At 35.4% G+C, this 15,079-nt stretch overlaps 1 protein-coding gene across 1 annotated transcript in view; it reads left to right on the top strand.

Annotated features, from left to right (window-relative positions):
• LOC145694724 (uncharacterized) overlaps positions 1 to 7,183 on the top strand; it is a 95,863-nt gene extending 88,680 nt beyond the window's left edge. Inside the window, exon 4 of the mRNA XM_081771276.1 lies at positions 4,827 to 7,183. Within this exon, the coding sequence (XP_081627402.1) occupies positions 4,827 to 5,812 (986 nt within the window). The 3' untranslated portion in view covers positions 5,813 to 7,183. The remainder of the gene's footprint in view (positions 1 to 4,826) is intronic.
• Positions 7,184 to 15,079: the final 7,896 nt, after the last annotated feature.

Below are 15,079 nucleotides of genomic sequence, written 5' to 3'. Positions count from 1 at the left end.
AATTCAGCAATGTGCAAATAGATAAAACTAATCTTAATAAGCATGTATTTCTGCTCAATAAATGAAATACAACGCTGGCGCCATCTATGAACAACAAAATTAAATTTGTAAAAAAAAGATCGAAAATGACAAAACTTTGGACTGATATTTACCTAGCAAAACAACATTATATCGAATTTGTAAATATATGCTTCGAAATACAATGTCAGGTCTCAACTTTTTAGCACCCCTCATCTTAGGATTTTGAAAATTGAAAAAATCGACACGCCCTAATATATATATATATATATATATATATATATATATATATATATATATATATCGGGTGATTCTGTTAGTCCGTACCAGGCCTTTAAATCGAAAACGGTCCGAGATATGTACAAACTGAAAAACACGTATCCCATTAGTTGCAAAGGACAACAGAGCGAAGTAAAAAGTTTCGTTCCAGGGTCCCAGACGGGGTCCAACTCAAAATTGTCGAATGGAAAGAGGGGTCAAGTGGTATATCGCTTGAAAGCTCTTGTAAAAAGAAAGAAGCTACAACAAGTCCCGATTCCCTACGATCACCCTATGCAACATGGCGGCGGGTCAAAATGTCATCAAAAGTTGCATTGAAATGAATGAGATAAAACACATATTCCAGTGGTGGACAGTGCCCGGTAGTCCTGGAGAGTTGTGGTGTTCATCATAAAAACACATCAGCGAGTGGTGCACACAGCCGAAATATTGAGTCAATGACACTAGTCGGTCGGGAGAAAACAACTGTTTTCACTTTGCTTGCACAGAATTCTTCAAGATGTGGAACGAGGCAAGCATGCTCTACCAATGTTTTCTGCATCTGTTTTGTAAGAGGTCTGGGGCTCTTCCCAGATCTTGACCTTGGTGTCCGCACAGAATGTGTGTTTGAAAGCCCTTTGTCGGTAGTTGTGATGTTGCTTCTTAGGGTGGCCTCTCCCCTCCCAGACCTCCAACACTATGGGATCAAGGAAATCGAACACTGTATCCCCCCGTCTGGCTAGTGCAACGGACGAAATATTTCGGCTGTGTGCACTATGCGATGATTTGTTTCCATGATTCACACCATAAATCTCCAGGGTACAGCAATTATACGGAACATTCCCCTGGGACATGTTGTTTTGCACCATTTGCCCGCATTCAGCCCACATCCCAAAACGGCGGTACAAATAGATCTGTATTCTGGACTTGGCGTGTGCTATCCAATGACGTATAAGTCTTGCCAATCCCCGAGTGTCACGTTGCGACCCTCTCCGCGTTATTGTTTTATTTCCGTTCGGGAATGCATTTTCCCCCCAATTCCCGACCTAGGTTTGAATGATGTCACAACCTGGTTCGTCTGTATACCTATCTTAAGCTCAGTGTTCCTCAGTAACAACAGGCGAATAATGGGATTGACGCACGGTTCTAGCCCTGTCCTTACCTGCCCTTTTCTTCCCTATGCGTCGTGTAAAAGTGAAATTCATGAGACATTAATGTCGTGAAACAAATAACTTCAAATGAAATACCGAAATGAATAAACATACACATCTTTGATAACGATTACTGCAACTGGATTGTGCTGTTTGCTGGTTTATGTTTGTTGTACAAAACATACGCCTTTCAAGAGAAACAGTCGCAGACAACCTTGAATTGAAAGGCACGAACGTGAGGTACGCTGTAACACAGTTTGTTCCACAGTAAGTTGAAGGGTCATTAGTACGAATTGTAGTGAAGTACTTGTGCTGTGCAAAAGTAATACACGCTACGAATTGAGTTTGTGTGCGTGCGTGTGTGTGTGTGTGTTTGTGTGTGTGTGTGTGTGTGTGAGTGTGTGTGTGTGTGTGTGTGTGTGTCAGAAGGCTTCCATTTCATTGTAGAAGGTGACACGTACTACCCTAATATCGTGTGTTAGTGCAGTGTCGGCTAAAGATAGCATTGTATTAGAACAATGCCATATACAAACGGGGAGGCATTTGACATGTTAATGGTGTTAAGGGAATGTAGACAAAACTATAGAGCTGCAGCCCGAATTTATAACGCAAGGTTCCCACAGCGACAATCAATTTCCCATAATGTACTTCGACAGTTAGCAAATCGTCTGAAACAAACAGGGCGCATACCTCCTCAATATGGGGGTCACAAACATGCTCCAATTGTAGATGACAACGATGTCGTTATTGATGTTTTGGCTGCTGTCGAAGTACGTCCTAATGCATCCTCAAAAGATTGCCCGGGATCGCGGAATTAGTCAAACAAGTGTACTGCGTATACTGTGGAAGCATAAACGCCACCCGTATCATATCTCCTTGTGCCAGGTGCTAACAGATGCCGACCGTAATAAGCGCCTCCAGTTTTGTAATTGGGCCCGTCAGAAATTGAGGACAAACCCAACGTTTTTCAGTATGTACGTGCTGTTGACAGACGAAGCAATATTTACAAGTGTTGGTCATGACAACCTACACAATACACATTATTGGGCTGCGGAGAATCCGCACTGGACACTACAGATCGACCGACAAAGACGTTGGAGCATTAGTGTGTGGGGTGGTATCATTGGAACACATGTAATTGGGCCCTGGTTTATTGATGGAAATTTAACGTCGGCTCTGTTCCATCAATTCTTGACAGAACATCTACCGCAACTGCTGGAAAACATCCCACTTCATGTGTGACGTAATATGTGGATGCAATTGGATGATTGTCCAGCACATGCTGCTCATATATGCAGAGGTGCATTAAATACTTTATTTCCGCACCGTTGGTTAGGAAGAGGATCCAATACTCCTTTCCCTCCTCGCTCTCCAGACCTTACGTGCATGGACTATTATTTCTGGGGTCGACTCAAGGAGCTTGTTTACACGAATAGACCAACTACACCAGAAGATATGAGGCAACGTATAATGACCGCATTTCGAAGCATAGGAGAGGCAGAGCTTGAAGCTGTGGGCTATAATTATTATTGCCGTCTGGACCGTTGTCTTGCTGTACATGGACGACAATTTCGGTAAAACGTGATGTAAAACGTGCTGTGTGAAGTGTACATCTGTTACATAACGGACAACAGCCGTCTCCAAGGTAAATATGATATATCATTTGTACGTTATGCGATGGTAAATTAATTCTTAGAACAACGTTAGACATTTCAATATAATATGCTTACCTGTCCACTATAACACTTCCATTTCCATACTGTGTATGTTACTAGTGTTGACTACGAGACGAGACAAGACAACACTTTTCAGTAGTGTCACGAAAGAGGACTGAACAGTCTCTGCAGTATTGTACCCGGAAAACGTATGTTACCAAGGAAATATAGCTGTTCAAAATGTTCAGGGTCTTCCCTCCAGCACAATCACACAACTGCTAATTTGGAGGTGGACCCTGCCAGGATATCTAGAACTGGTTACCGTGATATGTTGTACTTTTGAAATAATGAGACACTTGTTTTTCAGTTTTTACGTCTGGCTGCCCCTTTTCAAATTTATAGGGGTGGCCATATTGTTTTCAATGCAACTTTTGATGACATTTTGACCCGCCGCCATGTTGCATAGGGTGATCGTAGAGAATCGGGACTTGTTGTAGCTTCTTTCTTTTTACAAGAGCTTTCAAGCGATATACCACTTGACCCCTCTTTCCATTTGACAATTTTGAGTTGGACCCTGTCTGGGACCCTGGGGCGAAACATTTTACTTCGATCTGTTGTTCTTTGAACATCATGTAACACTTGTTTTTCAGTTTTTTCCGTCTGGCTGCCCGTTTCAGATTTATAGGGGTGGCCATATTGTTTTCAATGCAAATTTTGATGACATTTTGACCCGCCGCCATGTTGCATAGGGTGATCGTAGAGAATCAGGACTTGTTGTAGCTTCTTTCTTTTTACAAGAGCTTTCAAGCGATATACCACTTGACCCCTCTTTCCATTTAACAATTTTGAGTTGGACCCCGTCTGGGACCCTGGGACGAAACTTTTTACTTCGCTCTGTTGTCCTTTGCAACTAATGGGATACGAGTTTTTCAGTTTGCACATATCTCGGACCGTTTTCGATTTAAAGGCCTGGTACGGACTAACGGAATCATCCTATATTTATTTATTTATTTATTTATTTATTTCAAAAGGCTATATTCCAGCAACCGTACTGAGGAAGTTTTAATATTTAAGCTTGAAATAAAGATCTCAGTTGGACAAAGAATATTCAAATGTGATTAGTATATTCCACCCATGGATAAGAATATAGTGTAAGTAGGTGGATATAAAGATTATTTTGAACAAGACTGTACATGAAATCTATATATGAGTGAATCCGTCTATGCATAAATCTGTTAAATGAATGCATTCTGATCTGAACCTCCGAAGCCACAATTCTTGACTATACAGACGAAATAAATAACGGTTTGACTTTTATAAAAATGGTGTTACTCTCAATCTGCAAGTGTGATTGTAGGTTTCATTCCACCCAGCATGCTAGAACAATGTAGTGACTATGTCACTGTGGAATTTGACAACCTAAAACAGCTGAGCAAGAAAGAAAGGTACTTCACCTATACTTTTGTCATGATAATCTGAATTTACAGTACATAACTAGCCATATCAAACTCTATTTTTAAACATTCATTGAACTTGAAGGTTGCAGATAATGAACATGAGTTTATATTAAATGTAGCTCAAAATTACAGTTGTGAAGAATAGTCTTTTTGATTAAAAGAAAAATATGTCCATCTTCAAACTTTAGAAAATGATGCTTGTATTTGAAAAAAAAATCTTGAATGATATATAATTTTGACAAAGCATTAAAGAAAAGTAATAATTTGATTTTGTTTGTTTGTTTCAGGAAGGGAACCCAATTTCTATATCCGTAGTGCAACTGAGAGCCAGCTTCTTGGTCTTCCATACGATTACGACAGTGTGATGCACTATAGCCGCCTCGCCTTCTCAAGAATTCCGTTTCTTCCAACAATTGTTCCTTACAAGTTTTTCGCTAATATAGGACAACGTGAAAGAGTCAGCAAATTGGACCTTGCCAAACTTAATCGCTTGTATAAATGTAAAGATTACTATCAAGGTGAAGACATTCCTAACGCCAAAGCACCATATCCTGAAAGCAGTATAGAAGAACTTTTGAGGCCTTTGAATGATAGTTCTTTACTCGTTGACAACACCAGTAACAACAATATGGATACCAATCTTTCTGATGACATAAATATCATAAATGATGTTGAGTTTCATAACAATGAAACACATCAGCAGTTGAATCATAATAGTAGTATGGTAAACATGACATTCAACAGTGACATGCAAGGCTCTTCAGCTGATAATTCAGATGTGGCTACGATAAGTAATAATTTGTATTCCGACATTGAAGCGCTTAATGAAAGTAACGTCTTATACAAAGATCGTGACAGGATAGACCCTCCACCGACTGCAGGATCATCAGTAACTAATGAACACAATGCTACTACTACCACTACTATCAACGCCCAACTAAGTCATCAGAAACCTCATATAGCCACCCACTACAGCGCGTTCAACAAATTATTCACTCGCAATAAATATAATAGTTCTTCCTTCAGTTCTCCGAACAAAATCAACTTCTTTCACCACAAGAATCCGGAAAATTTAACTACACCTTTGTTGTATAGGCCTATAGTGTTAACACTATTGTATCCAACATTACCATATTATAATAATCCTTCGCAATTTCATACTTTGCAACAGTATATGGAATACATGGAAAATTTAGCACTAAAAAGTAAACCAAAAATCGAAAATTTCTCTTGTAACCAAGCACCATGCTCTACCTCATTAATATTTCCGTAATGCCCATTCTTTTAGCTAATTTATTTGTATGTTGATCCCTATACCATCTTAGTCGATACCATTTGTACTTATTATGAAGCATTATTATCAAAGATAATCATTGATGAAAATAATTATTACGAATGTGTCGTATATTTGTGAATCATGTAGCAATTTAGCCATGCACATGAGTTTTAATAAGGTATATCCAACTCCTTTCAATCGGAACATAATAATGTCCCAAATGGAATAAATAAAATGCATTTCCAATTCAAATAATGCCTTATCCGAAATGGAATAAATCTATTAAGAATGAAATTACGTTACGAAATCATTTATACATGTTTCTGAATATTATGTATCATTATTGTTCTGACGTGCCGAAACATTGACGTATTACCGAATTAAGTTCCGTGCGACCTGGAGGATAAAACGCATTATTGAATGAAAGCTTGAGGGTATATTAGGAAGATTTGTCTACTGAAAGGGTAAGTCCGGAATCTTTAGTGAAATGAATATGACAAAACAGATATTGAATTTTTAATACACTTTCTTATTCTCGTTGTTGTTTGTTTCTATTTAATTTTTTAGTTTTCACTTTTAAATGCCATCAATAAGATAGTAATGTACGAGTCCACCAGAAAGTAAAGAACATTTTTATAGTGTAACATTCGTGATACAAGCGACGAGTGATAGAGATTTATTGGATACATACTCAAATCCAATTGCTTGATTTGAAGTTCAGCGTCCCGTTCAGCACCAAGGCTATATGAGGCGTAGACCTACAGCATAACGTGAGATCCGGACCACATGAGCTCCCATTTGAGAGCGAACTTCTCCAAACACTCCGACTCTTGACCTGCTTATCCACATAAGATTATGTGGAGTCAAGTTCTTATCATAATACAATAGATGAATTCCTCGTATGAGAACAAAAGAGCGTAACTCCATTTTTGTAGATTGCAGGAGAGAGGAAAAAGGTTTTTTTTTTCAAACAAATGTTGTCTTTATAAGGTGGTAAACACATTATTGCGTACCAAAAAAATCAATGACAAAGTCAACTTCAATAACACTAAAATAATACCAAGTGGGCTTTCAGATTATGTTCATAATCCAAGTAAACAAAAAATCCATTCTTGGAGTAACGTTCCTTTAATTCTCATACGACGGACTTATGTTCTTCTAGCATAATTTGTTGTCACTAGGTTCTAATGAAATAATGATAATGATAATAATAATAAAACATGTAAATTATGCTAGTTATAGTTGTTAGGTTTTGTGCTGAATTATAAACATTTTACTGAAAGACAAAAGGTTTTGTTTATATTTGTGAAGAAGCTTTATTAAATAAATGAATTAATCATGTCATGTGAGGAAATGTACGAAAATAAGTGTGTCAAGCACATACCAGGCCTACCAGATAAGTTGTTTAGAACCCTAATCTTAACTGTTAGAATCTTGTACTTTTGCTGTTGTGAGAATTATTAAAAATATTCACTTATTTTCATTCAATTATTCACTACCAATTTTTCAATACTGTAGTTTGTTATTCGTTGTTCCAAGGTATTCAATCAGTCACTGGCAGTATGCTTTGCCCTCTTCTCCACTGATAAGTTGTTTAACGAATTCGTGTGTTTGTAGTTCATACTGACAATGAGCCAGGCCGCGAGAGAGTGCAGATGTTCCTCGGCTTGTTTATCATTTTAAGCATATGTGAGAAAATCGACAATTCCGCGAAGTGCAAAGTGAGAAGTGTGATAATCATTTCGGAATCTCAATAATATTTGTCTTATTGAAATTAGCAGTCTTATTGAAAATTGAAACGGACTTGTAAGGTTGACTGCATCAGATGCAGTGAATAAACTGTCAGTGACTAGTTGAATGCCTTACAGACGACTAAATGTGACTACAGGATAGTAAAATAGTACCGCGCTGTAGTAAGTTCTTGGTTTTACGTGAGGCTTATGTAGAACAGTAGGATATGAATTATATGTACCTTGTACGTAAATTTTCGTCTTGAACTGTACACAATTTTCATCCTTGTAAACTACGAATATTGCGAATTTCTGAGCTGATGATAAGCATATTATAAGGTATGAAAGCCCACTTTGATATTTTCTGGCGTCATCTATAGCTGTGATTGTACTTACAGTCGTTCAAGAAGGCTTACATCTTGTGCTAATATTATACTTTTCCTCTTTTTATGAAGCAATTTCAATCAGTTTTCGTCTATCTTTGAAATAATAATAATAAATTGAGGAAAACGCACGGAATTCTCGTATGAATACAGATGATTGTGCAAAACACTGACGTATTTGTGAATAAGGCATGAATTTTCATTCAAGTTTAATGGAAAATATATTTATTTTTAATCAAAGGAAAAAGACTAATAAATTTGTTGAATTTTTAGATCTTGTTATTTATGTATAAAATTTGTAGCAAAAGGAATGTTATTTAACTAGCAAGTACATGGAGAAAAATAGTGAAGTTATCTTTTTTTGAAAATAGAAAGAGGATTTACTACTTGACCCGTTTCAACCACAAGGAATAAGGTAATTCTTTAGTCTCATATTGTGTTTTGTGAAATTTGATTTTGTTTTAACGAAAGTTACTGAAGTTCTACTGGGATTCTGAACGAAAATACGCCATGTTTTCTGAAAATCTGGCAATTTTCTGAAAGTTGTCGGTAAACACTTCTGTTCAACGTAATTTATTTACACCTTTCAGTACATTAATTTGAACTTCAAGTATATGAGTTTACAAGTCTCAAAGAAGGCAGAAACTGTTTCATGGGAATTAGAGAGATTTTAAGAAATTACTATGAAACAAATTTATAAAATGCGGTATAGACATCTCCTTATCTGATCGACCTCAACTAAAGTAAAGGCATGATTGGGAACTTTTATAGATGGTTTAAACCATATTGTATCAAAATTGAATGAATTTCACGACAGTTATTGTTATCAGAATATGTAGTTTTACAATCACAAATTTAGGTTTGATTGTATCTTCTTTTAACGTTCTATTTATCACGAATTTCACTTCAGAATAATATACTTATTTTATAAGAAAACAAATCTTAAGAAATGTATAACTTATGTGAAAGTTATCGTGAAACATACAAATGCATGTTCTGCCAAATGATAAAAATTTTCTTACGTTTGTTACAAGTATATTATTTATAGTTGGGCATAACATAAATAATAAAATTATGCTTACACTCTCAGAGAAAAGTGTGTCAGAATTTCAAATTGTATTATTTAACAATCATGGTAATGTATTTATGTACTACGTTGCTATTTCTGTAACATACGTACTTATGTCTATATGTGTGTGAACTCAGCTTCCAAATTACTTGTTTAAGTTTTTGGAACATTGAGAAATTCAGAGGATGAGTTCGTAATTTTTCTGAATTAATGGGCAATACAGTAGAATATATTTAGCTCTCGAACATTCTTTGGACGGTCTAGTATCTAACGCGTGGGTGTTCTGTGCATAGCCTGGCTCGATGCTCACTAGGACACCAACTATGAATAAAATTCCTCTTGGTCGTCAAATTTTACTTTAAAAGTAGGTTTCGTTTTATACAGTAACCATGTTGTAAAGGATCGTTAACTGTAATGAATCAATAAATTGAAATTTATATACTAATAGAAGAAGAAGGAGAAATTGTGATAGACCTGTTGTTTGAATTATCTCCCATGCTTTGAAAATCATTGGTAACTTCCTGGGTGGGACGAATCTGTGGATAAGGAACTTTAGTTCAAATTTTCGATGTTTGGCTTAAAGGAATTATACTGTATACTTACGAAATACTACTTAGTAAACCAATGAATTTGTATGAAGTGGTATTAATTTGTTGAACAATTTGTCGTCAAATCATATGACTTATCACAAGCAATTTCATAATTGTTTCGAAGCTATGTTTTTTGAGAAAGAGGTATCTTGACAACAAGAACTTCTTGTTTCAATAACACTTTGTAAGTAGAAACATAAGTAGATACATACTTATTTTGTTCCTTATTTTTCGTTGTTTATAAGAAAAATGTAAAATTAAAAATGTAAAAATGTTCCAGGGATTGTCAGTGGCGAATTTGATGTAAATAACTAAAATCTCGGTTCTTAGAAATGACGACATATCTTTTCTTGCGGTTATTTTAAAGCAACTGTAATATCATTACTGTAAATAGCATATTTTTAAATTTTGATATAAATAAAGTAATTTAACCTTAATATGACATAATTTTATTTATGATTTTGCTTAATTTTCTTTCATGTAACGTTTGTTTACGATTAATTAACTTTCCCCTATGAAATGTCTGGCATCTGTAAAGTTTTAGTATTTTCTGTTTGAAAGTAATATTCTTAGATTTTTCGGCTTTTGGTTTTCGAATACTATCTCTTCTTCCGTAAGCTGATGTGCTTTTATCTTTCTTGTCTTCCATAGAACAAGTTCCTGATTTCCTTGTATATTTTGAAAGAATATTACTTGCCATATAATTTCAGAAAATAATTCGTAAAATTAAATTTAAGCTTAATTTATAGATGTCTCAAGTTAGCCTATCTTTGGTGCAAAGATTATAATTAACAAGAAATTTTCCAAGAGAAAGGTTCGGTAAAGTAAAGGAGCCTAAAGAAGGGGCCATAACAAGCTAAGAAAAGCAGCTTCATTCTTAAAAGATGTAAATGTATTTTAAAGTAAAATTTAGTGTCTCCAACGAAAGAAATATAAAATCATAAACTTTCATTAGTTCGTTTTAACAGGAAGAGAAACGAGAATTTTAGGAATGATTAAAAAAATGGATCAAAAGATTGCGATATTGGCCAATAATTAGTTTTTGGATCAGGGGCCACAAAATTTTTGAACGGCCTCTAAATCGAGATTTTGTATTTTTTATGAAATAAGCACATCATACTAAGTTAAGTGATGGTTTGGGTTTGGCTACACTACATGTAGTTTTCAAGATATAAGGCCTACAAGAACATTTTTGATTGAAATATATTGATCTTTTGATCCAAAAATTTATATTATGAAAAGAAATATTAAAATAAGTAGAGCCTAACAATATTGTACGTTTGTGAAGTGTGAAACTTAAATATCATTACTTGCTTTGATAGACTACTGTAAACTTACCTGTTACAAATGTTATCTGCTGTTAATTAACACAATAGTACTGACATCCAATGTATCTTTGTGTGAGAGAGCTATGATTGAAACATTTTTGATTAATCACATACTTGTTATACTCATTTTAATTTCTTTAAACGACTAAACTATTTTTTTTCATTGTTTAGTCCCTATTAAATTTCAATGGCACTTTGACTTATGAACCATCCATGTAAGCTCACTAGTGTACATGAAACAGATTTGCAGTCAGTAGGGTAGACAATATAATATTTAAGGGATCAAATCGAATTTTTACACTATCACTCGACACAATTTACAAGAATAGAGAAAAGTTTGATGAAACCTTTGTAACTATGAAGTTTGAGTGCAATCTTGATCACGTTTAACCCTATTGTACATCGTTGACTTTTAGAATGTTTGCTTAATTTTTTAAAGGCATCTCCAATTCCTTTTGTGATTAATGTAAAATAACGGTTCATATTTTATTTTATCCATAGCAAAATAAACTTTTAAATATCCGATCTATTTGTCGCTGTGCCGTTCATGTCGGGAATAATGGACGGATGTTTGGAAGAATTTTTCTTAAAAAAAATTTCGTTTGCATATTTCAGAAAGCTGCTCTGAACAAAAGATTTGTTGTTGTATATGTGGTAACAGTTACAAGTTTAATGACGTTGTCTCTTTTTATTCAGAAGATGTGTATTATTACTTCTTATGAACATATAATACAAACTAGGCGTTTGCACGTTTTTCTATCAACATTGTCAAAAGAATGAAGTTTCATCCAGTTGGAAAAGCTGTTTCCTAAATGCTGTTTTCTGTCTCCAGAAGGAAAAACAGTTTTTTTCCTCTCAATTTAAACAAAGAAAAAATTAAGGCTTCAACAATGAAGCGGAGACGTTGTAAAACATACTTTAGACTTATGAATAAATATCGGTTATGAACTAATCTATTGTGATTGTGTCCAACACCAAAACACCAAAATATTGTGGCTACCCCCGGAGGTATTCAATAGTATATCCCCCAAAATGTGACGTGTCCAGGTACCGAGCTGAAACCCAGTATCAGAACATCGAAAGAAGTTGCACTTTTGCCATTGGATGAGTAATAAGGCTACAGAAGGTAGGTACTGGTCTGCGTAATTTCCGATGTACTCAACTGCAACTTCAACATAATTCATATTTGAAACACTGATCAAATGGTCCATACTAGCACTAGAAAAGATTCTAAGACGATAAACTTTTGCTTAAAGTCAGAAAAATAGCATGAAATCAACATAAGATTTCAAGTTCTTTATCCAAAAATTTTGGAAAATAGGTTAAATTATAAAGAGCTAACTTCTTGATGAAAATAATGTTGAATATCTTACTAAATCCTGATATTCTATAAAAATACTAAGTCAAGATACTGCGCGGATATTGATAAGAAACGTCCGAAGTTAGTGAACGAAATCGTTAATTTGTGGAAATTTGTTGAACAAAAGCTCGGAGTTAAACCAACTTTTCCTTAAATTTGTAAAAGTTTCCATCGAAAGTACTCGTGCAGCTTAGTTCACTTTAAGAAATCCTTAAAACTGAAAAGAAAATCTATGTTGGAAAAGTTAACACCGTTTTTATGCTAAATAATTCTAGTTAGTTATTCCTAAATTTGCAAATTCCGCATCAAAGGGGCTTACCAGCGGAAACGTTCATTTTAACCCATTTGTTCCCAATTTTTTTTGTTCACAAATTTAGTAATTTTTGATATTTTCATATTTGAGAACTGTTAGTCCAATATAGGGATTAACTTTTTTGTTAACCCCCATTAACCACCTGATTAACCGCGTTGCAATAATAGAACAGCGGGATAAACAGGGCAGGTATACATTTGGGTAAAAACTAATACCAACTTTGACTTTGAGTTGCAATATTGATATTTATTATTAAAGAATTTTTAAAATAACTAATTTCTAGTTTTTATATAGAGCATACAGTAATATGTTTAATGAGATATACACAATATATTATTATTACATACAAAGTGAATAATCCAAATTATATACTCACTTAGAAAATCATGCCAATGAGTTTTGTCACCCTTATCTATCCAAGATTGTACTCCCCAAATATGAGAAAGGGAAAGTCTCGATAACATGTGATAATATCGTGTAAGAAATTCTAAGAAGCATCGGGAATGCAATGCAATATTGCACTTTTGGCACATTTTTGTGGTATTTTTCATAGACAGTCCACATACCTTGCTTGTTTCTCGGCACTAACAATCAAATGATCTTCCCTGTCATATCGAATTTCTTCGGCCACTCTTTCCTAACACTCTTGTCGGCTGCGTACTTTCGCAAATAAACCCGGACAATCTCTCGTGTGAATACTAATATGTCCAGTTTTATTGCCTTTACTCCAACAAATCATGCGATTCAGTAACAAAGCGTTGACGACAGACACATTTATAGGAAAACCAATCAACTTTCAATACCACTTCTACATTCATATGTTGATTCTCAAATTTGAGACATTCTTATTTAAACGATCAAAGCCACCCATGCAGATATTGTACTTGCTAAACGCAGCTGGCGTATTTACTTTGATATCCTTCTTCAATGTCCTTTGCTAACTTTGGCCATGGGATGTACTCCTGCTTGAGTTGAATTAATGGTACCAATATTGTCATCATTGTATCGAACTAGCGTTATACCACTGTTTGCATCTGTTGCTTGATCAAATACCCCTCTTTCTAGCTTTTACAGATCAACAAGTGGTGCGCTTTCAACTCTATTTGCCCTAATCTTCTTGTTGCGTCATGTCCTTGTTTTATTTATTTCTTCCAATAGGCTAATTGTGGTGAAACAAATGTCGAAACATATAGTACAGGCGAAATAAATGTTGCAACAACTACAAGTAGAAATTGTAGTTTTATCCCCCTGACAACGCCGAGATCAAATTAAGAAAAACTCCTACAACAAATTTCATCTCCGGTCGTGTATTTCCAGTTGTTGCCCCTTATTAAGGTTCTCTTCTGATAAAATAACCCAACCAGGTGCATAAACACTAAACTTTGTAGCCGAATGTAATTGGTTTCCCTTGCATACGTTGTTCTGTACTAGGTCGTCCATAGTACGGTATCATTGATTAATCTACACAAAGATTTACCACGTTTTCGTAACTATTTACCATCTTTTGTTCAACATATCCCACAACTTTCTTACTTTGGCAAATCTGTCGTTACTGTTGATGTTTGTGGATGTATCTAAAAATTAGTTCAAATCTCTTTCGTAATATGGCTGACACTATTGCTTCGCTATGAGTATCCTCGCTTTTGGTAACTAACTAGGGAAGTACATGAAGTGGTGCGCGGGGATCTGTATGTGTTATATATCGTTGGAAAGGTCACAACAAGTATACTTCACATGTGAAATATCTCGCTTGAATGGGGCCTGCAGGGGGCGTGGCGACCATTTAAAGATCAGAACAAGGCTCGCTCCGAAACACCAGAAAACGTAGATAAAATAAGAAGCTATGACGTAATTGTTTTGAGACGGTTTGAAAGGTAGCTGAATACGAATCTGACATCAAATGTTTACAAATCAAAATGGCCGATCCAACATTACAGATTACAAAGAAACATGCTATGAATCTGAAATCAGGTATATGGAGATATTTGACCTCGCTGTGTATGAATCGGATGCTAAAAGTGTAAAATTCAAAATGGTGGATCCAAGATGGCGAACAAAATGTAAAATACTGCTATGGAACTGAAAGCAAGTAGATAGAGGATTTCGTGGTCGCTGAATATGAATTCAATGTTAAACGTACAAAATGCAATATAACGGATCGAATGTGGCGGACGAAAAATGCAACAAAGATATGTACAGAACGGGCATATGTTATTCTTACACATGTAGTAGAAAAATACCTACAGTGCATAAGGGGGCAAGTTTTACATGCTATACAATCATGCCAAAATTAAGGCACAGAATGCAGGGCAGGTTTCGTAGTGCTCATGAAAGTTTTATGATATAAACAGATTGCAATCATAGGCATTAATTATTTTACTACCAACTTCCTCCCCCGCCGCCGGAGAGATACGCAGGGATCGGCATGTGTTATATATCGTTGAAAAGCTGCATCGACTACTCTTCACATCTGCAATATCTCGCTTGAATG

Source organism: Thermobia domestica, chromosome 1 (assembly GCF_964235325.1).
Source record: "Thermobia domestica chromosome 1, izTheDome1.hap1.1, whole genome shotgun sequence".
Taxonomy (NCBI): domain Eukaryota; kingdom Metazoa; phylum Arthropoda; class Insecta; order Zygentoma; family Lepismatidae; genus Thermobia; species Thermobia domestica.
Note: the sequence above shows the minus strand (reverse complement) of the source record. Positions and strands in the feature narration are given on the sequence as shown.